At 43.7% G+C, this 27,975-nt stretch overlaps 1 protein-coding gene across 3 annotated transcripts in view; it reads left to right on the forward strand.

Annotated features, from left to right (window-relative positions):
* LOC122105330 (RNA-binding protein 14) overlaps window positions 1-12,248 on the forward strand; it is a 28,216-nt gene extending 15,968 nt beyond the window's left edge. Inside the window, exons 1-4 of one of the 3 annotated variants that reach the window (XM_042676542.1) lie at window positions 3,401-3,577; window positions 4,474-4,893; window positions 9,399-10,083; window positions 11,825-12,248. In XM_042676542.1, the coding sequence (XP_042532476.1) occupies window positions 4,482-4,893; window positions 9,399-10,075 (1,089 nt within the window). In that variant the 5' untranslated portion in view covers window positions 3,401-3,577; window positions 4,474-4,481 and the 3' untranslated portion in view covers window positions 10,076-10,083; window positions 11,825-12,248. Of the gene's footprint in view, window positions 1-3,385; window positions 3,578-4,473; window positions 4,894-9,398; window positions 10,084-11,824 lie in introns of those variants that run through there. The other 2 variants (XM_042676543.1, XM_042676544.1) reach the window with 2 other exon arrangements.
* Window positions 12,249-27,975: the final 15,727 nt, after the last annotated feature.

The raw sequence follows: 27,975 nt of genomic DNA on the forward strand, positions 1-27,975 counted from the left end.
GAAGTGTTGCTGTGGCTCAAGTGAGAGTGCTTACCCTGAGCTGAAGAGCTCAGGGACAGCGCCCAGGCCCAGAGTTCAAGCCCCACGACTGACCAAAAAAAAAGCTTTTTGGATGATGTTGGATAAGTCACTGTACCTCTTTGGAGCTGGGTAGCCTGCTAGTTAGCAAAATTTTAGTCCCTAAAGTGGTTGGGTCCTGGCAGATGACTGTATCTGTTCCATTACTTCAAAGGTTGAGGTGGAAGAACCACTCCAGCCTGGGTTACATTGTGATAATCCCCACCTTTTACGCCTACTTAAAATCTTAAAAATAAAAAGAAATCAAGATGGCATCTACGTTTCTGATGACATTTATACATTTGTCCTTTCTCTTCCTGTGCTAGGGATTAAAACACTGTCACTGAGCTACACCTCCAGCCCAGACAGGCAGAGAAGAGTATTATTTTTTTGTACTGAGGCTTGAACTCAAGGCCTTGCACTGGCTTTTTTTTTCTCAAAGCTAGTTTGATCCACACCTCCATTTCCCAGAATGTGTTCTTTATAAACATTCCTTTCAGTGTCATTCTCTGGGTGATAGGTGATGTGTAAATAAAGGATTTGCATTATATTTTTCTTAAGGGGCAAACATTAAGTTCTTTCAGCATACAGTTGGTGAACATCATTAAACACACTTAACTCCACACTACCTAAAGCTTCATTTCACTGTATCAAAGTGGTGCTCAAAAGCTTAATAGGGCTAAAGTACTTGCTTGCAGTACTGATAAAGTGTCCAGGTTTTTTATTCCTGCAGTGCAGGTATTGAGTTTGGGGCCTCATACATTCATTCTAGGCAAGTGATCTACTACTCTAGTCCTGTGTTCAAGTTTTAAACCTGATAGTGAGAATCCAGTTAGTTCCTCATTTTGGTTACCAAGAAACTTAGCTGGGCACTGGTGGTTCTCAGCTGTAATACTAGATACATAAGAGGCTGAGATGAGGATCACAGTTCAAAGCCAGCTCTGTAGGAAAGTCCGTGAGACTTATCTCCAATTAGCAACCAAAATATTGAATTAGTGTTATGGCTCCCATGGTAGAGTGCTATCCTTGAGCAAAAAGTCTCAAGGACAGTGCCTAGTCCCTATGTTTAAGCCCCAGGACTGGCGCACCTCCTGCCCGCCAAAACACAAAAGCTAGCTATCTCATGCATTCATTTAGACAGATGGGGAGATTCCATCAAGAATTAGATTGCGGGCTGGGGAGGTGGCTCAATGGTAAGGTGCTTGCCTTGTGCATGCATGAGGCCCTGGGTTTGATTCCTCATCACCACATAAGCAGAAAAAGCCGGAAGTGGCGCTGTGGCTCAAGTGGTAGAGCGCTAGCCTTGAGCTGAAGAGCTGAGGGACAGCGCCCAGACCCAGAGTTCAAGCCCCACAACAGACTAAAAAAAAAAAAAAAAGATTGCATAGAGGAGTTTTATCCACCCCCCCTCCCCCAACTGTAATGGAGTTTTTAAAAGCTAGGGAAATAGGCAGACACCTGTAATCCTACTCTGGAGGCTGAGATCTGAGGATTGCAGTTAAAAATCAGGCCTCTTATCTCCAATTAACCACCAAAGTTCAGGATTAGAGTTGTGGCTCAAGTGGTAGAGTGCTAGCCTTGAGCAAAAAAGCTCAGAGACAGCACCTAATCCCTGAGTTTAAGCCCCAGGATGGCATACTCACAAAGCATGGGGATGATTTTGTGATTCATTTGGATGTCTGTACAGTGACACACAAATATATTAACCACTCCCCTCTTCCCCAACACTGGATTTAATGGGCTTTCAGAAGGCAAGTTGAGATTCTGGGAGATGGAGCTGCACGCTGGCATGAATTGTGACCCTGAGAAGATTTAAATTCCCAGCCCCTCCCCTTTGGGCTGTAGGTATTTTAGAAAAATGTTTTATCTCCAGGGATGATGGGACAAAAAAGAAAAATTGGAAGCTCAAACTGAAAGGAAATGAGAATGTTTTATCATAGTTGCTGGCACAGATTTGAGTTATTTTCCTAAAGTTGGCTTGCCTTGGAAAGGGCTTGGGCAGCAAATTAACACAATTGCTTTTCATTACTGGTTCTATGACTTTCACGTAGTCTCTGGTACATCAGAATACACAATGAAATGGATCAAGATAGCACATCCTTAAATGTCCTATTTAACTTTTTTAGGACTTTACCTTTTTCTATTTTAGAGTAAGTTTTTGAGCAGTTTTCTACTGTTGGAATCTTTTATCAGGTTGTTTTAAAACCAACCATACTTTTCCAGTATCCTGACTTCTACCTTTTGCTTTACTCCCGTCCTTTTCTTTTGTGGCTTTGGGTGATAGATGTTCTTGTGTCATTTCCATTTCTGATGATCCCTGTCCTCAAAAACACTCCACTGCTTTTAGCCTGTTTTTTTTTTTTTGTTCGTGTTTTTCGTTCTTCCATCCAGCGCCTGCACTCATTTCCCCCTCTTAACTCCCCTTTCAACAGCTGCTTTGCAAAGGATGGTTAAGTAAAGTTGCTCAGTGAATGCGGGTTATATGAAGCAGGAATGTGACGCAGGAGCTGGACCCTGTGAAGAATGTTGTTTGGATTGTATTTGCTTAGAGCCAATTGTGACAAAGCTCTTTCCTTCTGAGGTCTGTTCTAGGGGGTTTTAAACCTACAGCTCTGGTTGATGGCGCCCAATAAAATAAAACGAAAAAATGTTGCTGCTCCCGTTTTTTCTCAGGGCGGGGTGTGTGTGTGTGACGGAGGTGGTGGGGTCTGTTTTCAGTCTTCGTGGTCCCACAGGATTTCTTGGATTCTGGGAGGCCGACTCCAAGGGTGACTTACCTCCCTGCCTCCTGGTAGTGCCGCCTCTTCCAGTCCTTAACACCGTGGTCAGCTGGACCTACTGACCACCTGCGAGTGGCTTTCACGTGGCGGTGCCGGTGGGACTTTCAGGGCTACCGCGCGAGTAGCTTGCCGAAGACGGGTTTTGTCAAGGCGCGGCCCGGGGGCGTCGCTACTTTGTGACCTAGCGTCTGCCTCTAGGTATTGTCCTCAGCATCCGGGTTCGCGGGGTGGTGACGGGGCTGGCACTTGGGGAGATCCGTGGTAGAGGATACAGTGGAGCACGGGATACCGTCAGTGTGGGCACGTGGAACTGGCGAAATCTGGAAGCTTAGAAAAGTTGGCACCGAGAAGCCGCAGCCAGGCAGACGCTGGGCCCTCGCTTGCTCCGCCTGGGGGCGGGCCACGCCGTGGCGGAGCCCACGTTTGTAGGTCCTCCCACACGCTGACCCGTTGTCCAATCAGGGGCTGCGGCTTCGCTAGGTTGCTGCTCATTGGCTTTCACCTAAAAGCTCCTAGATACTGACGTTTCCACCTCTTCCCGGCCTCAGGTAACTGGCGTTCCTGTTAAGCAATCAGGAAGAGGATCTCCGGGAATGCCCGCCTTTTACTTTACTGGACGGCCAATCCGGCGGTAGGTTCTCCCCTTTCCACCCAGAGTTACTGCCACGGCCGCCGCCATTTTAGCGTTTTGTCAGAGCCGCCTGCGCCGCGAGGAGGAGGCCCTGCGGATTTCCGTGCGGTGAGAGACTCAGAGTCCGCCTGTTTGTCTGTTGCTCTGAAACCTTAACACTTCCTTGGGCGTCGGGGGTGTCCTAGTGGGGTCGGCCTGCGCACCCGCCACCGAGAGCTGGCCTCGGTACTCGGCGACGCGCGGTAAGCCCGTAGAAGCCCTCCCCTCCCCCTCCCCCCGCTTCCCCCGCCCCGGAGAGTTCGGGCTTCTGCCCCACCGCGCCTTTACCCCTCCGCGCTCGGCTCCCTTCCACGTTTCCACCCGGGAAGCCCTTGCTTAGTTCCCGCCACGCCCTCAGAATTTCTCAGGCCTTAGGAGGTAGTTTCCTGGTTCAGGACTCGGAAGCCCTCTTCCCCGGCCAGGCGTTTCTCCATTCGGTAGTTTGTAGGACCGTACCCCAAGAGAGGCGCTCCACTCCCGCTCTTCCCACAGGCCTATGCTGGAAATGGTGGAAGAGAGGGAGACATAGTTGGTGATTTCTGATTGTCCTTATAGTGGACAAAATACCACAGTATCCCCATCTCTTCATTACTGTTTACAACTCAATCACATTTCTTTTTGAATGTGTCCCCCTTTGTCTAGGGATAAGGAATGGTGCTTGGTGGCAGAGCACTTGCCTAGTCTGTTCACCGCCCTGGGTGTCATCCCCACCACCACAAAAAACAAAGCTCCCTTTGTCTACTAAGGTCAGCCCAGTTACAAACCTCTTACTCTTTGGCCCTCCTATGGTCTTCCTTATCTCCTATTTCCCTTTGGGGCTTATTGTGTGGATCTGTGTGTGAAAGAAAATTGCTTGGATCTGTGTGCTAGACCGAAAGGAGATGGAAGGAATGTTCTTTTTTCTTTTTAGCCATCTCGTGGGCCTGAGATCTTGTGTTAAAAATCTTATTTTTTCTTTCTCAGGCTGTGTCGAGATGGTAAAATTGTTTATTGGAAACCTGCCCCGCGAGGCTACAGAGCAGGAGATCCGCTCACTCTTCGAGCAGTATGGGAAGGTGCTGGAATGTGACATCATTAAGAATTATGGCTTTGTGCACATAGAGGACAGGACAGCGGCTGAGGATGCCATCCGAAACCTGCACCACTACAAGCTTCATGGGGTGAACATCAATGTGGAAGCCAGCAAGAATAAGAGCAAAGCTTCAACCAAGTTACACGTGGGCAACATCAGTCCCACTTGTACCAACAAGGAGCTTCGGGCCAAGTTTGAGGAGTATGGTCCAGTCATCGAATGTGACATCGTGAAAGATTACGCTTTTGTCCACATGGAGCGGGCTGAGGATGCAGTGGAGGCCATCAGAAGCCTTGATAATACAGAGTTTCAAGGTGAACCACTGTGGGTAGAGAGTTGATGAACACAAGGGTATTTGCAGTTGGATAAGTAAAGCAGGATGGGTTGGGGTGGGTAGAACTGTTGGCTGGCTGCTGGTGAACGACAGGTGATGGATTTCATTTGGAGAACGCTTGGGTTTGAAACTTTAGGCTAACTAGATCGCCTGGAGAAGCAATCAGTTGGTTTTTATTTGGAGCCTGTAAGGCTTTTATGCTTCTCCCTTTATACCTAGCTTCCCTTCTCTGAAGATTTTCAACTATTACTGTCTTTTTTTTGTCAGTAGAGCACACTGCAGTGGGTTCACTGAATTTATTGCCTCTACACACTATCTCCATTGTGCCTCATTTAATAAATGAATAACTAGTTAAGACAACACTTTAAAATTAAAATTCCTCCCCCACACACTTTTCAGTAGAGGTAACTAGTCTTTAAAAGGTTAGAGTCTAGTTAATTTTGCATTATATCTGTACTGAGGGAGAGGGGTTGGAAATCCAGATTTCAAGAGTGTGAGGAAGAGGCATTGTGATTTGAGGTAATAAAGACAAGTCTTAACATTGATTTGGGGACTACCATGCATTTGGTGAATACTTAGCTGGTTATTACCTCAGAGCTTTGATTAGTTAGGTTTTTGTGCCTGGAAGGCAGTGTGGGTGGGTGATGTGGATTGTCACCTTAATTGGAAGGTGTTATCTTTTCTTGGCTTAAGATCTAAACTTCCTTGTCAAGAATGGTATTTAGGAGTTAGTAACCGTGGTGAGTAGCCTACTGAAATCTCAAATCTTCTATTCCTTTGGGTCCCTAGTGTCAGAGCTTTTCCCTCTTGGTGTAATTAACTTTCAACTTACAGTGTATTTCCATACTTGGTGGCAGTATTTCAAACCTATGTTCTGACAGTCTTAACACCAAGAAGGTAGTGATTGGTTCCTTTTCTGAGTACTCCCTTGGTTAATAGTGTTTTACTGCCATCTTTGTTTCCCTTAAATTGGGTCTTTTTAGAGCTGGAGGTCTTATTCCTCCTAAGGATGAGTGCCTTTGTTATGGGCATTGCTGTGCGCATGAAAATAAAGTGTTACAGCTCTCCCAGGTCTAGTTTGCCTTCCTTTTTTAAATGGTGAGTTGAAAAATTATTTTGTCAACAATGGAATTGGGACAAAGAATGCCAGTATGATACTTAGTTTTTGGATACTTTGAGCATTTTAATCTAGTCCTAGAATGAGGTAATGTGTTCACACATTTTAACTCCAGTTAGCTCCGATGCTAATCTAGGTTGTTATTTTACACTATTGGCCTTAGTATTTACTTCCCTCCCCTCCCAAATAATACATTAAGATGGAATCCAATGCCCCTGGTGTGCTAGTGGCACTTCTGCATTCCATTCCCCCAGGCCTTTTCCTTCTTCCTTAGGGGAAGGGGAAAGGAATTTTTCTCCAGTGTTGCTTAAACTGGTCTCATATTCCTAGACTCTACATCCTGCCTCAATCTCCCAAGTACTAGTGATTAAAGATAAGTGCCCAAGTGCCCAGCATGACTCTGTGTGTGTGTGTGTGTGTGTGCGCGCGTGCGCGTGTGGTGTGTGTGTGTGTGTGTGTGTGTGTCTGTGTGTGTGTGTGTCATGGGGCTTGAACTCTGGGCCTGAGGGCTGTCCCTCAGCTCTTCAGCTCAATGCTAGCACTTGAGCCACTGCACCACTTCCGGTTTTCTGGTGGTTTATTGGAGATGAGAGTTTCATGGAGTTTCCTGCCTGGGCTGCCTTTGAACCTCGATCCTCATCAGATCTCAGCCTGACTAGCTAGGATTATAGGAGTGAGCCACTGGCGCCCGGCCCAACATAACCTTTTGACTTCATGGTTCTGTTGTGTAGTGAAGTTTTATATACATGTTTTAAGTAATAATATTAGTAATAGTAATAGCTGTATTTATTAGACTGGTCTTTTTCCCTGTTTTCTTCGTGTTGTATATATTCTCTTCATTGTTTGCACATATAATTTAGATGTTTTTAATGATTTAGCTTCTCTTTCTGCCATTAAAATAGGCAATTCCTTAAATGGAAGATATTAATTGCTTCTGTATGTCCAGTGTGTTCTGTTGGTTCTTGGTTGCACTTATTTTGCCACAACGGCTTGTTGGCCCAAAGCCAGATGCATGCTAACACTTTAAGATATTTAAATGAATGCTTAATTATCTTAGTGGTTTTCTTTTTTCTTTTTCTTTTTTTTTTAACCACCTGGGTCTTGAACTCAGGGCCTGGGAACTGTCCTGGAGCTTCTTTTGCTCAAGGCTGGCATTTTACCACTTGAGCCACACAGTGCCACTTCTGTTGATATAGGACTGAGAAATGCAACCCAGGGTTTCATGCATGCTAGGCAAGCAAGCACTCTACCACTAAGCCATATTCCCAGCCCTCATCTTAATTCTTTCAATGGTCTGCAACCTAAACTTACAGGATGTAATATTTAAATCAGAATATTTTTTGGCATATATGTTCTATGACTTTTTTCTAGTTTCCTAGAACCTAATTTTAATTTTTGTAGGCAAAATTTTTCTCTAATGCTAGAGAACCCGCCTGTAGATTCTGCTTGGTTTTAATTCAGTCAAGCCTAATCTCTTGATATCTGTTTGTCAAGGTGTATTATAGTCAGTTAAATAGGAAAGATTGATGAATTTGAATACTCTGAATTTTTATCAGAAACTGCAGATTTTGTTTTTGTAAATTGCTCATGTGAAGCAATTAAAATTTTTTTCCCCAAAAGTTTCTGCTTTTTTTTTCACCCCAGAAATATTGTTCACTTTCAAAATGTAAATTGTGATTTTTCAAAGAAAAATAGTTTTAGGTGCATGGTCTTAGAATCTCACATTCTTGATTTTGTTGTTGTTGTTGTTGATTGAAAGAGGATCTGGCTACTCAGACCAGATTAGTCTCAAACTGAACCATCCTCCTACCTCAGCCTCTTGGGAGCTGAGGTTTAGGACTAAGACATTAAAAATGTCACATTCTTTTTTTTCTTGTCGGTCATGGGGCTTGAACTCTGGCCTGGCTGCTGTTCCTGAGCTCTTCATCTCAAGGCTAGCTCTCTACCACTTGAACCACAGTGCCATTTCTGGTTTCTGGTGGTTAATTGGAGATGAGTTTCAGGGACTTTCCTGCCCGTGCTGGCTGGCTTTGAACTGCTATCCCTAGATCTCAGTCTTCTGAGTAGCTAGGATTACAGGCATGAGCCACTGGTGCCTGGCTGTTACATTCTTATTTTAAAGAAAAAAAGCATTTTAGTTCTGTTAAACTGAGCAGTTTGATCCACATATTAATATTACTGGTTATTCTCCACTTTGGATCTTTTGCATCCTCCTTTTCTTCCACAGTTTATAATATTCTATCTAATATTTGTCCTAGTATCCTTTAATTCTATGACAGCTACTAAAATTATCTCTCAGATGGTTTAGAATACTTAGGATGATTATTGGAAATAGTGATTTAAAGGGGAAGACCTTCCTTCAACTTGTATTCCCCAACCTCCCCAATTCATGACTTGAAACAGTTCAGCCCTGGATCAGACAAATCCTGATCACTCTTAAATGGTGGTAACTTTAGAAACTTAATTTATTCTCTTTGGTTTTGTGGGGGAGTATGTAAAACTGTCCTTTACTTCATAATGGAATGAATCTTGATTGTGAAAATTAAAGATGTCAGACTCATAGAGCCTCCTGTTCCTTTGGTTGGGGCCTTTTTTTGCGGGGGGGGGGGGCTCCGGTCGTGGGGCCTGAACTTGGGGCCTGGGTGCTGACCCTCAACGCTTCAGCTAAAGGGTAGTGCTCTACCACTTGAGCCACAGCGCCACTTCTGGCTTTTTTCTTTTTTTGCTTATGTGGTGCTGAGGAATTGAACCCAGGGCCTCATGCATGCAAGGCAAGCGCTCTACCACTGAGCCACCTTCCCAGCTCCGTGGTTGGGGCCTTTTGGGGGAGATTTTTGCCCAGTTACTTGGCAGTGAATGAGATCTTTCTTTCTTTCTTTCTTTTTTTTAATTGTGAGACTACCGTACAGAGGAGTTACAATTACATGGGCAAGATAACAAGTACATTTCTTATCAAGCATTGTTGCCTCTTTGTTTCCCCTTCCTATCCCTTCCTATACTCCCCCCTCCCCCCCCCCGTCCCCCCCCACACCAAAGTTGTAAAGTTCGTTTTTTGACATAACAACTTGTACATCTCATTGTTGCAATGGGTGGATGAGATCTTTCTTATTTAAGCTAGTAGTTTCTTGAACAGTAAGCTAGTGTTAGAGATGCAGCATTTCTTAAGCTACTTGATCACTACCTGAAATCAGGCCATCATTATTGAATTTCTATGTTGGGCTTTTTTTAAAAAAAAATCTTTTTGACAGTGATGAGTCATTTATTGGAGTAGAGGTCTAGGGAAAGCCATTGCTATGACCAGTGTTTGGGCAGGGGCTTGGGCTATGACTGAGAGTGATAGCAACCCTTCTTGCGTCTGTTTCTTCAAGGCAAACGAATGCACGTGCAGTTGTCCACCAGCCGGCTTAGGACTGCGCCCGGGATGGGAGACCAGAGCGGCTGCTATCGGTGCGGGAAAGAGGGGCACTGGTCCAAAGAGTGTCCGATAGATCGTTTGGGCCGCGTGGCAGACTTGACCGAGCAATATAATGAGCAATATGGAGCAGTGCGTACGCCTTACACCATGAGCTATGGGGATTCATTGTATTACAACAACGCGTACGGAGCGCTCGATGCCTACTACAAGCGCTGCCGTGCTGCCCAGTCCTATGAGGCAGTGGCAGCTGCAGCTGCCTCTGCATATAATTACACAGAGCAGACCCTGTCCCAGCTGCCACAAGTCCAGAACACAGCCATGGCCAGTCACCTCACCTCCACCTCTCTCAATCCTTACGATAGACATCTGTTGCCGACTTCAGGAGCTGCAGCTGCCGCTGCAGCAGCAGCTGCTGCTGCTGTTAATGCAGCTTCCACTTCATATTACGGGCGGGATCGGAGCCCCCTGCGTCGCGCTTCAGCCCCAGTCCCTTCTGTTGGAGAGGGCTACGGTTACGGGCATGACAGTGAGTTGTCCCAAGCTTCTGCAGCCGCGCGGAATTCCCTGTACAACATGGCCCGGTATGAGCGAGAGCAGTATGCAGATCGGGCCCGGTACTCAGCCTTTTAAAGCTGGAGGTGAGAGCTATGGGGTGTCCTCTGTTCTGGTTTTGCCATCCCTCCTGCAGCCTAGCCATTAGGCTGCTCTGCTTGCTTGCTTTTGCTGGGTTAAGGTGAGGTTCCCAGCATAGTTAAGAGTTTAGGGATATGTCCTGAATTGTTTAACTGCAAAGTAAGTAAATAAATGTCCTTGGCCCTCATGGCTGTTTTTCCAGCACTCTTGGAGTCAATTCTGTTTCTATTTTTTCCTGGAATAATAACAAAGAATGGTGTGCTGCTGATGTCTGGGTCACACCTTTGTGCAATAATTGAGCTGATCCTGGGACCCAGACATTCAGGGCCAGGTGTACTGTTTCTCAGCCTTTGTAAACTTTTCCAGGTGTGCAATTTTACAAGTCTAAAGATTGCTGTGTTCTTTGTGAAAGGTCTGATAAGATAACTAATGTAAAAAAAAAATCAATATCTCCAGTTAACTTGCTCATCCCTGCTCTAGCCCTAATTACTATGGAGAATACCAAAATGCCATCATCCTAATCTTGAAATGTATTTTTGGCATTCAGCCCTTATGTATAATATAGAACTTGATGATAAGGTAGAGAAAAGTATAAAACATACCTTATACAGTTCAGGAAAGTGAGCTTTCACTCTAAAATTATTTCCTGAAAAGAGTGCCCACTATATCTTTGGCTCTGTCCCAGAATAGCCTCTTGGGTTTTTTTGTCCCTATAGTGTTGGGTTTGACATCCTCCACTTACTCCATATGACAATCCAAGCATACACTCAAACCTATTTTACTCTTTGGTAATGTTGAAACCAGGGTTGGGAGCTTTGCCATAAGCATATTTCTCCCTTTATCTTCCCATTAGTTTGGACATTTAATGTTCTTGAGCCACCAGCTCTATCTCAAGTCCTTTGGCTGAAACTCAGCCACCCATTTTAAGCCTTACAATTTATTTGGTTCTATTTGAATGGATTCTCTTTTGAAGCTTGCCAGCTTTGGACCATAGGTTTTTGAGATTATTTAGGGGTAATTCTCAACATCTGTAGTTTTAAGTAGCAACTCCAGAGTATCCTGGACATTACTGTTGGTCCTTAATTCTGTAGTAACAGTGTTATTGTGTCATCTTTTCAATTAGGACCATTGCATAGGAAATAATTGCTGGAGTTCATTTTCTGGGAAATCACTGATTGGGCTGGAACAGAAGCTCAGTGACTTCATGTAGTGTGAGATATCCTTTAGTGCTTTCTTTTAAAAATTAGCTTCTTTCCTAAGGCAGAGTGAGATGTTGTCAGGTCTTGGAACATCCTTGCTCAGTTGATGTTCTTTTTGTCTAGATCTTGAATGGTTTTTAACTTGGACCTTGGCAGTTACTCCCAGATTGAAACATGCTGGTGACTTTTTACTCTGGAGGGCACATTGGAACCTTTTCCTTTTCCCTGTTCTCTGATAACAGTTTGTGATATGGAACTACATTGTATGGGAATGCATTTGTTAACATCAAGAACAATGGAATGATTTTCCCTGCTCTAGTGAAAGAAGATTCTCTTTTAATTGGGAGAAAGGCCTTTATCTGAGATTGTTTAGTTTTCTTGATGATTCTCTGGCCTTCAGACTCTTACTGTTTTTAGAGGTCATGATGCTAGGGGGAAGGGTAAAGGACTGTCAAATGGTCAGACTTTGTAAAGATGTTCTTTGACTTTAAGTGGGAAAGCCCTTGTGAGCTTTGCTGTAAAGCCCCTGTATTGTGCTCTCTTTCAGGTGGGATGTGTGTGGGCTGAAATTCCGAGCTGCAGTTGTGCATGAGAATACACCCTTCGTGGTACCCCAACTCCGGGACGTTCTCGGCTCTGTGCATTCAGTCCCTCAGGAACCGTGGACCTTAATTTACCTTGCTAAGTTCAGATCATCTTTTTTTCTTTTCTCCTGCCCATTTTCCTGTTCTTTCTGTCTTTCAGTACCTGTAGCTTCCATCCATGTTGTGTTCTCCCAGCAGACCTTGTATGCCGAAACTGGTGGGGCCTGTGCTATCTCCTCCCTGCCTCTTGCCACCTGTGGGTATTGGGTTTGGGAATGACCCTGTGTGAAAGTAACTGCTCCAGCATTTCTTTTTGGCCCAAAGGCTAGACCAGTAGAGCTGGGTCACTCCTTTTCTCTCTGATGAAATAAATGTTTTTCAACTTAGGTTATGTGTGCTTTGAGAGAGTTTTTGCTTGGGCTTGTTTCTGGGGTGTTATATTTCTACCTTAAAGACAAGGGAATTGTGCAAAAATTTTTAAAGTGTTAGATTCTCAGTTTTGGGTGAACAACGTTGCAAGATTTTTGGTTTTTGGCAGTACTGGGGTTCATACTCAAGGCTTTGTTCTTAGGCCTTGCTCTAACATTTAAACTCTTTTTCCCAGCCCTTTTCCTTCATTTTTTGAATAGGCTAGCCTGCTTTGCCATCCTCTATTTACTTTTCCCACTTAGCTAGGATTGTAGGTGGATACCACCATGTCCAGTATTTGCTTTCCCTTATTGATTGAGAGATGAGGATCTTGTAAATTTTTTGCCCGGGCTGGCTGGCTCTGAACAGTGATCTTCCCAGTCTCAGCTTCCTGATTCCTTAGGATTTCAGGTATGAGCTTTTGCTTAATTTGCCTTTTCTCCTCTGCCCCCTTTTTTATTTTTCTCTTTTTCTTTGCTTCGTAGCGAGGGCTTGCAGGTACCAATGCAACAAGAGATTACAGGAAAGAACTCAGGCAGGTGCCTTATTCCGGTGAAGACTCTCCTAGTGGTTTCATACGGTGGTTGAGCTGCTTATTAGTGTAGAGATGTAAATCTTTCCCTGTTAGAGAAGTAATCCCCTCCAACTACTATTCCAACCATATCTTTGGAAAAATGAACCATGCTCCCAGCAAAGAACATTTTACTACTTCCATACACATTTGTGATACCTTTTACCGCTTATCTTTTACCATTTATACCACTCTACCAAGTCTAGATAATACTTGGATGGTTCCAGTAGCATCTCAGTTTATACTTAAGAGCCTTTAGATGATAAGTATAAAGAACATATTACTGTAAGCTTATTGAAAAGTAAGTATGGAGCTAAGTGCAGAGAAGAGCCACTGAATTACCTCTATGTTTGGTTTTTGTTTTTGAGATGATCTCATTTTGTAGTACATGCTGGGTTGAAACTTGAGATCCTCTAGCTTCCATTGCTTAAATGCTGAGGTTTTAGACATCCACTATGGTTCCTGCCACTGTTTGTTTTTTTCTCTCTGTTTTTGTACTTTGAGACAGGTCTCACTCAGCTGGCCTGGGACTTTCTATGTATCCCAAGCTCATCTCCTGCCTCAACCTCCCAAGTGCTGTTGAGTACAAGTATGCCCCACTTAACGCATGTCTAGGTAGTTTTTGTTGTTTATTTATTTATTTTCTCCTCTGAAGGCTAGCCACAGCTCCAGCTCCGCAGGTGGGTTTTTTGGTGTTTTTTTTTTTGGTTACTTGGAGATAGGAGTCTCATGGATTTTCCTGCCTGGGCTGGCATGGAATTGCATTTATCAGATCTCAGCCTCTTCAGTAGCTAGGATTATAGGCATGATCTACCAGCACCCTGCTTTCTTTATGTTTTACCTTCTTGCCCTAGTCTCAACATATATAGGGCCATATCTCAGGATCATTCACTTAGCAAATACTACTGTACTTAGACATGTAGTTGGGAAATGTTTCTGAGAAGAGAAGTGGAAGGAACTGCTCTTGGGTGATTTCTCTGTACAAGTAAAATGTAATTTATTAAATATTTTCTATGATGAGGTCCTGTGCTAGATGTCTTACGTGTTTTCTTATCAGTTACTTTTTTTCCTGCTAGGTTCCCTTGGGGAAAAAAAAGGTGTACCTCTGGTCTGTAAAGGACAGATCCATCACTGATCTGCACTTACACCTTTGTCATTATGTACTCTGCCCCTTGGTGTGATGAGTGAGGTTGCTAAGTTTCATAAGATGGAGACTTAACAGTATTTGTTTATTAAAGTATCACTTTTATTAAGTGATACTTGGCAAATATGCAGTTTTAGAGCTTATATTCTGGGGAGTAGGAATGATAAAGTATGTGTTAAGTAGCAAATCCTGCCTAAGTAGGATTGCTTCTGAGTGTGTATGTGTATTAGGATTTTAACTCAGGACCTTGGGCTCTTGTCACTTGAACTGTACCCCAGCTCTGCTTCGGTTATCTGCTTTGGCTTTTTTTGAGAAATGGTCTGGCTTTTATACCTAGTCTAGCCTGGACCATAATCCTGCTTACTGCTTATTTGGGTTGATAGGCATATACTACTTTGTCCAGCTACTGATTGATGGGGTCTCTAGCACTTTTTGCCTGACTGGCCTTGAACCACAATAATAATTAAGATTATAAGATTGTAAGTGTAAGCCACCACTTGTGTAGGTTTTTTTATTTTTTTTAATGTGATACAGATTAGACCTTGGTTTTTTTTTTTTTTTTTGGTCCGGTCGTGGGGCCTGAACTCTGGGCCTGGGCGCTGTCCCTCAGCTCTTCAGCTCAAGGCTAGCGCTCTACCACTTGAGCCACAGCGCCACTTCCGGCTTTTTTCTTTCTGCTTATGTGGTGCTGAGGAATCGAACCCAGGGCCTCGAGCATGCAAGGCAAGCGCTCTACCACTGAGCCACCTTCCCAGCCCCCCCCCCCCCCCCCTTTTTTTTTTGTCATGAGGCTTGAACTCTGGGCCTGGGCGCTGTCCCTCAGCTCTTCAGCTAACCCTCTGCCACTTGAGCCACAGCACCACTTCCGGTTTTCTGGTAGTTTATTGGAGGTAAGAGTCTTACAACTTTCCTGCTCTGGCTGACTTTGAACCACAGTCCTCAGATCTCAGCTTCTTGAGTACCTAAGATTGATTACAGACATCAAACACTGATGTCTGGCTTTTTTTTTTTTTAAAGGAGACTGGGTCTTGTTACGGAGTCAGGCTGACACTTAAACTGCTGAGATCAAATGCTCCTCTTGCCTTCTGAGTAGCTAAGACTACAGGGATATTCCACTACAGGGTGGTTATTATTTTTTTTTTTTTTTTTTTTTTTTGTCGGTCGTGGGGCTTGAACTCTGGGCCTGGGCGCTGTCCCTCAGCTCTTCAGCTCAAGGCGAGCGCTCTACCACTTGAGCTACAGCGCCACTTCCGGTTTTCTGGTGGTTTATTGGAGATAGGAGTCTCACGGTCTCTCCTGCCCGGGCTGGCTTTGAACCGCGATCCTCAGATCTCAGCCTCCTGAGTAGCTAGGATTACAGGCGTGAGCCACCGGCGCCCGGCTCAGGGTGGTTATTATTTTGTATTATAAAACTAACCAGTTGGTGAAAACAGTTAACTCCTTGACTCAGAGATCATTATTGTTGTTTTCATCCTTAAGACCTAGTCTCCTCCTAACAGGACAAGTTTAGTAGTTTTCTCATGGCATACAGTCTACTCTGGCTTAAATGCTACATTTCATATTAGGGCTGGATTTTTTTTTTTTTTTTTTTTTTTTTTTTGAGACAGAGTCTTTACCATATAGCCCATACTGGCCTGACCCAGAGTTCAAGCCCCAGGACCAGCACATGCATAAACACACACATGGACATAGTATAGTACTGCCATTAGTAGCTGAGGTCTGAATGTTGAAGTCCTCATCCCCACTAGGAGTTGGAAGCTTTGGGACTTGAAGCCAGAACTTTGACTTTCCAGCTTTCAAAATGTGAGAAAACTGTTGTGTAAGTCAGAGACGTTTGCGACTTATACCTGTAATATTAGCAACTGAGGACACTGAGATCTGAGGATCAAGATTCAAAGCCATAAAAGTTGGCAGGACAATCTCTAATTAGCCAAAATCTGGATTGGAGTTGTGGCTTAAGGGGTAGAACACCAGTTATGAGCAAGAAAGCCTTGACAGATCACAAGGCCCTGAGTTCAAGTCCTGGTAATACACACAATTCCATTTATGGTACTCTTGTACTTCAGACTAACACGTCTCATTTTGTATCCCAGACTGGCCTTGAACTCATGCTTCTCCTGCCCCAACTCCAAGTGCTGGGATGATAGCACTTTTTGTTTTCTCTAGCTGATATTTATCAGTTTTTATTTTCTCTGTATCTGATTAGTAATTCAGTGATTCTGAACTCTCCAAATGAGCCCAGAGTCTCAATGTGTTTAAATACATTAAGCTTTTTGTCTTTGAGAAGTCCCTTGCCTTAAGCTGTCCTCAGGCCAATGTAAAAAGCTGCTCTTAGGAAAGGCCTTTGCCTCGGATGACAACATGTGTTAAGAACTCCCAGCACTTGGCAAACTGGGCAAACTGACTCAAAGTTGAGATATCATATGCTTGCCTCAAAAACATGATATTCCTGTGGCTGGGAATGTGGCTCAGTGGTAGAATGCTTGCCTACCATGCATGAAGACCACCAACCTGGGTTCAGTTCCTCAATACCACATAAACAGGAAAAGCTGGAAGTGGCGCTGGAAGTGGCGCTATATGGCTCAAGTGGTAGAGCACTAGCCTTGAGCACATAGAGGCTTAGGGACAGAGACCTGGCCCTGAATTCAAGCCTCAGGACTGGCAAACAAAAAAACCAAACCAAAAACCCACATGATACTCCTACCTCAATATCTTTTAAAAAATATCCTAATATATGTCCATGTTCCAGGAGCTATTTCTCTGAACATCTTTTGATGATAAGCTATTTTCAGTTCTGTCCTTTGCAGATCAGCTATCAACTTTTTTTTGGCTGATTTACTTTTTTACTTTTGAATAAATCCTTTTTTTTTTTTTTTGATTGGGGAGGGGGAGGGTTTGAACTCTGGGCCTGTGTGCTGTCCCTGAGCTCTTCAGCTCACAATGAGTGCACTACCTCTTAAGCCACAGTGTCACTAACGGTTTTCTGGTGGTTTATTGGAGATAAGAGTCTCACAGACTTTCTTGCCTGGGCTGGCTTTGTACTGTAATCCTCAGATCTCAGCCTCCTGAGATTACAGGTGTAAGCCACCAGCACTCGGCTAGGGTTTTTTTGTTTTTGTTGTTTTTTTAAGTTTGCTTGTTGTAGGGCTTTCAGTCCAATTTATTCTAGCCATCATGTTATGACAAAGAGAAAATGCTTTTTACCTACTGGCAGGAGTTAAACTAGGATATCCTGATTTATTTATAGACTTGAAACGGTTTAAAGGAGCAAACTTTTAATTGTGAACAGTAACAGCTTTTCCTTGAAAGCCAACAAGCAATGTAGAGGCGATCCATATATGTGATAAGTGCTTTGCTGAAGAATTTAGGCATGGCAAGTGAAGCACAAATGGCCCAGAGGTAGGGAGCCACTCTGGATACATGGCTCAAGTAAAAAGGGACAATGGGCTCTCACCGAAGGCAACATGGGAAGAACTCTTTCTCAGAGGTGGAGGGGGGAGATTTATGGGATGATTGATGAAGTTATTGAATATATTTTGTCATGTTTTTTTTTGGGGGGGGGGGCAGTCCTGGGCCTTGAACTCAGGGTCTGGGCATTCTCCCTGAGCTGCTTTTGCTAAAGGCTAGCACTCTACCACTTGAGTCGCAACATCACTGCCAGCTGGGTCTGGGTGCTGTCCCTGAGCTCTTCAGCTCAAGGTGAGCACTCTTATCACTTGAGCCACAGCACCACTTCCACATTCTTTTAATGGATCTAAAATTTCAGTATTCATAGATGTCATAGTTTGACAATTTTATTATATTTTAGTAGCACATAAGGTAATGCACCTTCATATTAGGCACATTTTGGATTAGACAAATGATTTGCCATGAGTCTGCTATGTCATTAGACATTTGGCTGGGGTGGCAGTGCCTGGGATCAGCGCCAGACAGTATATTCTTTCCTGGAGATGGAATGGCCTGAATGGCCTTTTACATTTTGCTGCAGGTCAGATTGTCCTCCTGCTATACTCAACCAATGTCTTTTGTGATGTAGTTCAGCTTGACATGTTAGAAATAGTATCCTTCTTGGGATAAAGTTTAGCTAGGTGGTAGAGCTTGTGTTTAGTCTACACAAGACCTTGGGTTTAGTCCCCAGTGTTAGCTAAATTAGATAGTTGATAAATGAAAAGAACATGCAATATTCAGACAGGAAGAGAAGTTTATTGTATTACCAAACTGCTGCCCTACTCTGCAAGGTGGAGAAGCCCGAAGGGTGGAGCTGAAGTCCTGCCTGGGTTTAAGTAGGGAAAGGTTGGGAAGAAAGCGGGGCCACAGACCGTATGCAGATGTGACCGGGCTTGGTCCCACGGGAGGGAGGCTTGGGGGGCGAGGAAGTGGGGCTGGCAGCCCAGGAGGTGTCTGCCTCTCTAGGTGTGCCAGTTACCTAGGTGACACAGGTACTGGGCTGAGACTTAGCCAAGAGATGGGGAGGCCAGGACCTGTGTGTGTGTATGTTGGGGGGGGGGGGGAATCTTATACCCAGCACCAATAACCTGTTATTCTAGCACTTGGAAATTGGAGGTGGGGGATCACTGTGCTCAGGAGTTTAAGCATCTGTCTTTACTTCGCTATAACAAAATACCAGAGACAGAAGAAGAAAAAATAAAAGTATACAGTATTCTGAAAACTCTAAACAACTAAAGTGTACCACAAATGAGGTGGCTTCCGGACAATAATGTATCTGACTAGTGAAGACTTGATGTCTAGAGTCAGCATGGTTGGCTTTTGGTGTGGGATACTACCCAACTCTTCCCCACATATGACTCAGCAGAGGGCAAGAGGGATGTCTGGGGATTATGCTATCTTAATTGTAGTTAGAAGGAGCCTCTATAATTTTATGAGTGAGGCTGATTATTGTTTTCTTGTGTGTGCCAGTATTGAGGCTTGAACTTAGGACATTTGGCTATCATTTAGCTTTTTTACTGCTAGCATTCTTACCATTGGAAGTTATACCTCTGGTCCACAGTTTTTCTGTTAATTGGAGATGGAATATCCCAGACATTCTTATCGGACTAGCTTTGAACTGTGGTCCTCGGGAGTAGCTAGGATTCCAGGCATGAACCAAAGGATCTGACTTGTTAGAAGAACCATTTTTAAATCCTTTTTTGTCTGTTTTGTTTTGGGAACTGGCTGTGTATGCCAAGATGGCCTCTAACTGGAAATCCTGCCTTGGATTCTTGTATATTGTAATTACAGGCCTATGTACCACACCTGGTCCTTTTTTGTGTTTTTTCTGCTTATAACTGTTTTGCTTTGTTTTTTGTTGGTCTTGGGCTCAGGGTCTGGGCACTGTCCCTGAGCTATTTTGTTCAAGGCTAGTGCTATACCACTTTGAGTTCCACTTACGGTTTTTGAGTTGTTAATTGAAGATAAAACACCGGTCTTTTCTGCCCAGGCTGGCTTCAAACCATGATCCTCAGATCTTAGCCTGTAGTTAGGATTATAGGCATGTACCATGGTGCCTGGCTAACATTACACTTTTGATCCCTTTGAAATTTAATGGATATGAGGGGTGAGTTGAATAGCTGTTTTCTGAATGACCTGTCAGGAAAAGAATTTAAATAACAACTTCAGTGAACCTAAGTGAATTAAGGCAAAACTGTGCATCATGTGTCCCATTTCTTAAGAGAAGAAACAGGAATTTGGACACTATGCAAATTTGTTTTTGCTTCTCTTGGCTACACAGGGATTTGAATTCAGGCCTTGTGCTTGCTAGGTAGATACTCTACTGATCCTTGCTTCCTGCATGAGTGCATACGTGGAACATGATTTGCCTATTTTTAGGTTTAATGTAATTGTTGGGGTGACCAGGCAAATGTCACCATGTCCAACTTCCTTCTCTTAAGTCTCGCAGACCTTTTTTCCTAGTCTGCCTTGGAACTTTGGTCCTCCTACCTCAGTCTCCCATATAGCTCAGGATGATGGGTGTGTGTCATTGCACTCATCTGTAGGTTGAGAAGAGGGAACAATCCTTCCATTTTTGGCTTTCCAAGTAGTTAGGATTACAAGCATCAGTTTTTTTTTGTTGTTTGTTTGTTTGTTATTGGGATTGAATTTAGGGTCTGGGTACTGTCCTTGAGGTTTTTTTTTTTTGGGTCCGGTCGTGGGTCCTGAACTCTGGGCCTGGGTGCTGTTCCTCAGCTCTGCTCAAGGCTAGCGCTCTACCACTTGAGCCACAGCACCACTTCTGGCTTTTTTCTTTTTGCTTATATGGTGCTGAGGAATTGAACCCAAGGCCTCAGGCATGCAAGGCAAGCGCTCTACCACTGAGCCACCTTCCCAGCCCTCCTTGAGCTTTTTTGCTCAAGGCTAGTGCTCTAGCTACTTTGAGCCACAGCACCACTTCCACTTTTCTGATGGTTAATTGGAGATGGTTAGTTGCCACCTGAGCTGACTTTGAACCACAATATTCAGATTTCCTGAGTAGCTAGGATTACAGGCGTGAGCCACCGGCCCCTGGCCAGTTTTCCTTTTGTGAAAACTTTTTCCTATGTAGGTCATGCTGGTCCCAAGTTCTTGGATTACATGTAGATACCAACATGCTTGACTTTTATACTTTCTTAAAAAACACAATTTTATTGTATATTAAAGAGTTATTCAGAGGGGTTACCATTTCTTTCTTTTTTTTTTTTTTGATTGGTTGTGGGGCTTGAATGCTAGGCTTGGGTGCTGTCCTTCAGCTCGCTCAAGGTGAGCACCCTACCTCTTGAGCCACAGCACCACTTCTGGTTTTCTGGTAGTTGAAGAGTCTCAGGGACTTTCCTGCCCGGGCTGGCTTTGAACATTGATCCTCAGATCTCAGCCTCTTGAGTTGCTAGGATTATAACTGAGCCACTGATGCCTGGCTTACAATTTCTTAGGTAATCAGTGCACTTTTTTTTTGGACAGTGTTACTACCCCTTCCTTCACTTTCTCCAAGTTTCCCCCTACCATCCCTGCCCGCAAGTTGCTATTTTTTTGATGAAAGATGAACTGAGCAAGGCAAGTATGCCTTCTACTTCCAGTTTTGTTTTTTGTTGTTGTTGGGTTTTTTTTTGGCAGTTTCATGCTTAGGGGGTGGGTGAATCAGGCTGGCAGTGTTGCTCCCACCCCACAAGAAAAAGTGAACAGGTAAATCATATTAGCATGCGTTACACTATGGGTTTTGTATTTGTTCTAGAATTAATCCTTCCCCCTCAAATCTAGTCTTTCTTTTGGTGCTTCTTAGTTTCTTGAACTTGTGGCCCTGTTTTTCTTCTGTTTTTTAAAATGCTTTAATCTTGTTTTTGTAGAGTGCTTTAATATTCCAACAATCTTTTTGAACTCTGGATCCTTCACTCCATTGATGTCTGCCAACCTTCATTGTTTTCTGATCCTCTTTGTGTCTTCTTCACTTTCTTAATCAACTTGAAATTTGTCATTCCTGGGTCAACAGCACCAATTTCCTTAAAAGGCAACCAACCAGTCTCTCAATTCCATTTCATCTGCATGGACAATCTGTGTCCCAGATAACCCAGTCCTTCACCAACAGTTCATTGTGCACAAGACTGAATGTGATTGGAAAAAGTTATCTTAATAACTGGTCTCAAATAACTGAGGGCTGGGGATGGAGCTCAGTGCTACAGTGTTGCTTAGCCGCTCCACCAGGTTCAGGGTTTAACTACTTCAGGTCAGTCAGAGCATTATCCATTATCCTTTGCCTCATTGGTCCACTTATGTAATATGACCTACTATGTATTTTACTGAGAAGACAAAATTGTAGAGAGAGTGGATAAGAAAGCAATAGGGTGAATTTGATCAAAGCACCATTATAGAGAGCTCATCATATGCACTTATCAGTGAAATCGATATGATTTATATATGCTAATTTAAAGTAATTGTAGGGCTACAGGTGTAGTTCAGTGGTTTGTGGGTATGAGGACCTGGATTCCATTCTTAACACTACCTCCCCCCTGCAAAAAAAAAGAAAAAGTTGTGAGTACAGTGGTATGTTGTTGTTGATTTTTGGTGCCAGTGCTGGGGCTTGAAGTCAGGGCCTGCATATGCTGTCCCTGAGCTTCTTTTGCTCAAGGCTATTGCTGGTACCACTTAAGCCACAGCTCTACTTTCGGCCTTTTTGATATTTGGAGGAAAGAATCTGATAATTGGCAGGAAAGACTTTTCTGCCCAGGCTGGCTTTGGAACCATGTTCCTGAAATCTCAGTCTCCTAATTACAGGCATGAGCCATCAGCGCCCAGTTCTTTTTTTTTTTTAGTACTAGTCCTAGGGCTTGACCTCAGGGTCTGGGCATGGTCCCTTTGCTCTTTGGCTCAAGACTGCTGCTCTGCCACCTGAACCACACAGTGACTTACGACTTTTTGGTGGTTAATAGGAGATAAGCGGTCTTGGCTTATCTAGTTTTGAAGTAGCTAGTTTTTTGTTTTTTTTTTTTTCCTTCAGTTGTGAGGCTTGAACTCTGGCCCTGAGTGCTGTCCTTCAGCTCTTCGGCTAGCACTCTACCACTTGAGCTACAGCGCCACTCTGGTTTTCTGGTGGTTTATTAGAGATAAGAGTTTCACAGACTTTCCTGCCCAAGGTGGCTTTGAACCGTGATCCTCAGATCTCAGCCTCCTGAGTAGCTAGGATTACAGGCGTGAGCCACCGGCGCTCGGCTTGACCTAGTTAATTTTGAACTGTGATTCTCAGATCTTTGCCTCCTGACTACATGTGTGAGCCACTGGTACCTGGCTCTTTGGGTTTTTTGTCAGTCTTGCTATTTCATCCTGGCTGGCCTCCAAATGGCAATCTTCTTATCTCTGCCTCCCAAGTGCTGGGATTCCAAATACAAACCACCATGCTCAGCTAAAATTTTAGAGTCTTACCAACCATGTCTAATCATTTCTGACATTTGAATGCACATATTGTTCCCTCTTTTAAATGAGCCTCCTCTGCCTGCAATTTGTGTTCTCAACCCATTTTTCTTCTTTATTGGATCAATAGCAATACAGATTTCCTATTCCTATTCAGTTACCATGTAGTTTCACTCCTGTTTGTAGTAAAACTTACAAGCTTTTTTCTGTAATTTTATAATTTTAAAAAAGTTTTGAAAACAATTATACACTAAAAAATATTAAGGTGTTGTGCAAAGGGGTTACTATTTCATAAGTCAGGTAATGAGTACATTTCATTTTTGGGACACTGTCACTCTTCCTCACTATCCCGGTTTCCCCTCTTGTCCCAGCCCACAGTTGTATATATAGTTCATTTTCCACTAATGCTACTGAACATTGGTTCACCTTTCCTCCTTCCCTTTCTGTGCCACTTCCTTTGCCTCCCTAAAAAGAAACAAAAGCAAAACACCACCACCAACAACAAAAACCTATGTTCCCATTCCCTGGAATTTGTTTCGATAAATAATATTTTTTATTTATTTATTTATTTATTTTTGGGTCCGGTCGTGGGGCCTGAACTCTGGGCCTGGGCCTGTCCCTCAGCTCTTCAGCTCAAGGCGAGCACTCTACCACTTGAGCCACAGCACCACTTCCAGCTTTTTTCTTTTTGCTTATGTGGTGCTGAGAAATCGAACCCAGGGCTTCACGCATGCAAGGCAAGCGCTCTACCACTGAGCCACCTTCCCAGCCCAATAAATAATATTTTTAAATGTTCAAAGGAGTTACACCTTTGGCCTAAGAGATCCTCCTTTAGTCTCTTTGTATGTAAATGCCTGTGGTCCTGTATAAGTTATCATGTCTAGTTTTTTTTAGATCTAGCTTCCTTATGTGAGAGAAAACATGCACCATTTGTCTTCTGAGCTTGGCTTACCTCAATAACATTTAGGTATATCCGTTTCCTTGCAAAATGACATACTCGTCCTAATGGATAAGTAAAATTCCATTGTGTATATGTGCCACATTAAAAAAACGTTATTATTAAAGTTTTGTACAGAGCGGTTGCCATTTCATAAATGAGGTAATGAGTACATCTGTTTTTGGGGGACAGTGTCTCCCTTTCTTTGCTTTTCCTCAGTTTCCCCCTCTCATCCCTGCACACATTACATAGGTTATTTTCTACATAGTGTATAATGAGTAGCATGATTACATTTGTTCACCCTTCTTCCCTTTCTGTGCCCCCCTTTTACTTCCCTTCAAAAAAACCCAAAACGGGCTGGGAAGGTGGCTCAGTGGTAGAGTGCTTGCCTTGCATGCATGAGGCCCTGGGTTCAATTCCTCAGCACCACATAAGCAGAAAAGGCCGGGAAGTGGTGCTGTGGCTCAAGTGGTAGAGTGCTAGCCTTGAGCTGAAGAGCTGAGGGACAGAGCCCAGGCCCAGAGCTCAGGCCCCATGACCGTACCCAAAAAACAAAACAAAAACCCAAAACACCAAAAGCATAAACACCACTACTACTACCACCACCACCAACCCATGAATTTGTTTCAATAAATAATATTTTAACTGTTTTGAGAATACCTTTGGGTTCTTCCCCTAAGGGTATCCTCCTTTAGCCTGTGTGTGAATGCCTAGAGTTCTGTTTATTGTTATTTATTTATCCAGTCCTGGGGCTTGAACTCAGGACCTGGACTCTGTCCCTGAGCGCCTCTGTGCTCAAGGCTAGCACTCTACCACTTGAGCCACAGCACCATTTCTGGCTTTTTTCTGTGTATGTGGTACTGAGGATTTGAACCCAGGGCTTCATGCATGCTAGGCAAGCACTCTACCACCGAGCCACATTCCCAGCCCCTGAGTCCTGTTAATTATAGTTACATTTTAGTACTAGCTTCTATATGTGAGACAAGACATTCTGTGTCTCTTGAGTGATTTGTTGTAGGTCTATCCATTTCCCTGCAAATGAAGTCATTTTATTCTTTCTAATGGATGAATAAAATTTAATTGTGCATATATACATTTTATTGATCCACTCATCTTTTGTAGGGCATCTGGGCTGTTTTCATAACTTGGCTATTATGAATAGTGCAGCAGTGAACATGGATGTACAAGTGTCTTTTCTGTACCCTAACTTGTAATGGTCTGGGTAGATAGATGTCCAAGAGTGGAATGGGGTCATAGGGAAGTTCTTCTTTTTTTTTTTTTCTTCTTTCTTCTGTGCTGGGCTTAAACTCAAGGCCTGGGACATGAACCTGAGCTGTCCTACTTTTTGCTTTTTTGCGTAGTTTATTGAAGATAAGAGTCTTATGGACTTTGCTGCCTAGGTTGGCTTTTTGAACCACAATCCTCAGATATCAGGCATTTGAGTAGTTAGATTTACACTTGTGAGCCACCAGTGTTTGACATCTGTTTAGGTTTTTTTTTTGAGGAATCTCCAAACTGCCTTCCAGAATGGTTGTACTAGTTTACATTCTCACCACAGTGCAATAGGGTTCATTCTCCCTTCCGCCCCGCGGGGGGGGGGCCCCCACCAATCCCTACCAGCATTTGTTTGAATTCTTTTTTTGTTGGTGGTGGTAGTGGTGGTTGTCGTGAGGCTTGAACTTTGGGCCTGGGTGCTGTCCCTCAGCTCTTCAGCTCAAGGCGAGTGCTCTACCACTTGAGCCACAGCACCACTTCCAGTTTTCTGGTGGTTCGTTGGTGATAATTGGAGATAAGAGTCTCACGGGCTTTCCTGCCCAGGCTGGCTTTGAACCAAGATCCTCAGATCCCAGCCTCCTGAGTAGCTAGGATTACAGGCATGAGCCACCAGTTCCTGGCTAAGAATGAGTTCGTTTTTTTTTTTTTGTTTTTTTTTGGGTCCGGTCGTGGGGCCTGAACTCTGGGCCTGGGCACTGTCCCTCAGCTCTTCAGCTCAAGGCTAGTGCTCTACCACTTGAGCCACAGCGCCACTTCCGGCTTTTTTCTTATGTGGTGCTGAGGAATCGAACCCAGGGCCTTGAGCATGCAAGGCAAGCGCTCTACCACTGAGCTACCTTCCCAGCCCTAAGAATGAGTTCTTTTAACAAAAAATTTACCAAGAATAAGGTTCAGATACCACTTTTCTCAATATATTTACATACTTACTAGGTTTAGGGTACAGTACTGTATTTAAACAAGATGTCATCTGTGGGCCAGACATTCCTTACCCCTGTGAGATACAGCCAGTATTGTAGGGATTGAAGTGATAGCCATGTGTGATTCACTGGCTGTAGTTCGGACAAAGGTGTACCAAAGAGCTGGTGTAGTGTCTCCAATAAGATGTCCCAGGCATAAGAATATTCAGATTTATCATGCAATCACTGATTGCTACTTTGGGTAGTTCTGCTTTTCCATATACTTTGAGGTTTCTGGCCATTGTAGGGACAGAGTGGCAGAACAGCTCATATGACAGGTAGGAAGCCATTTGACATTTCTTAAGTGTTATTTCCTGAATTTCTGGATTGGAAGCATAATTCAACTGGTGGTGTGCCTGCAAAGCAAGTGGTAGGTCCTGAGTTCAAACTCCAGTACTAAAATCACAAACTGAACTTCTGATCTTCTCTCTACTCTATATCCTTTTTTTTTGTCTTTCCATAATCTTATTAGCAATTCCATCTTTTTCACTTACTCCGGCCAAAAAATTGGGCTTCCTATCTAATCCATGAGGAAATCTGTTAAGGTGAAGTAGAGTTCCACTTTCACTGTTCGCTTCCCATTTAGAGCTACCACCACTCTTCACCTGGATTCCAAGATGCTTTGCTAACTTATTTCCCTGCTTCTGACATCACATAACTTCATACTAGCAGCCAGAATTTTTTTTTAGGGGGCAGGGTGCCAGTCCTGGGGCTTAAACTCAGGATCTGGACACTGGTCTCTGAGCTTTTTTGCTCAAGGTTAATGCTCTACCACTTGCACCACAGCTCCATTTCTGGCTTTTTGCTAGCTAATTAGAGGTAATCTTAGCCTTTCTTACCTGGGCTGGCTTCCAACCATAATCCTCCTGAGTAACTAGGATTATAGGCACGAGCCATCAGTGCCCAGCTAATTCCCTTGTTTTTCTGCATTAGCTAGATTCTGAGGATTTCCATGTGTCGAATCTCCAGCCCAGACCCAAACTTCCTCCTAAGTGCGTTAGCAAACTGTGCATCTAGTTTAGAGGCATCTAGTTTAAGTCTGTCCCTAGACTGGGTTAATCCCCAGTTCTTAGATAACTGTAGGAGTTCTTTCTAGACAGTGGTCCTCAGTCAGCGTTGGGAGGAAGGGATCAAGAGACAAAACAAGATGAAAAATGATGGGAAGAGCTCTTAATGTGGCAATTCACAAATAGTTGAGGTGTTTTAAAATGTGTTAGAAGCTAAGGCTCTAGTTTCCACAGAATGCCTCTCCTTCCCTCTTCATTTTCTTAGGACCCACTGTCTTAGAAAAACAGAACCAGTTGGGAATGTTGCTCACTTGTTAATTCTTATCTAGCATGTGCAAGGCCTTTTGTTCCATCCTGGGGGACAGGCCAACAACTAAGCAGAAAGGAAATTAAAATTGAACCAGAGTGTGTGTTCCCTTGGAGTTTGGATTTGGCAAGCACACAATCTAAGGCAGATGCTAAGGCTTGAGTTCGCCAGTGCTCCCTTGGCCCTTCAATATTCTCCCCAAACATAACGCTTTTCAACTACTAGTGATTTTCCTTTTCCATCTGCATCCCTTCTAGAACATTCAGCAAAACCTGAAGGATGCCATTGTATCTAGTTTATTTTGTAGTTCTTTTTTTTTTGGGGGGGGGGGGCTGGGTCCGGTCATGGGGCCTGAACTCTGGGCCTAGGTGCTGTCCCTCAGCTCTTCAGCTCAAGGCTAGCGCTCTACCACTTGAGCCACAGCGCCACTTCCGGCTTTTTTTTCCTGCTTATGTGGTGCTGAGGAATCGAACCCAGGGCCTCACGCATGCACGGCAAGCACTCTACCACTGAGCCACCTTCCCAGCCCCTATTTTGTAGTTCTTATCTAACTTTTTTGCTTGATGATTTATTGACTATTCACAAAATTATAAGGGGGACAAAAATATTTGCTTTGTTAATGAATACCTTAGCATCTG

The sequence above is a fragment of the Dipodomys spectabilis genome, unplaced genomic scaffold, assembly GCF_019054845.1.
Source record: "Dipodomys spectabilis isolate Male_0828 unplaced genomic scaffold, ASM1905484v1 ptg000030l, whole genome shotgun sequence".
Taxonomy (NCBI): Eukaryota; Metazoa; Chordata; class Mammalia; order Rodentia; family Heteromyidae; genus Dipodomys; species Dipodomys spectabilis.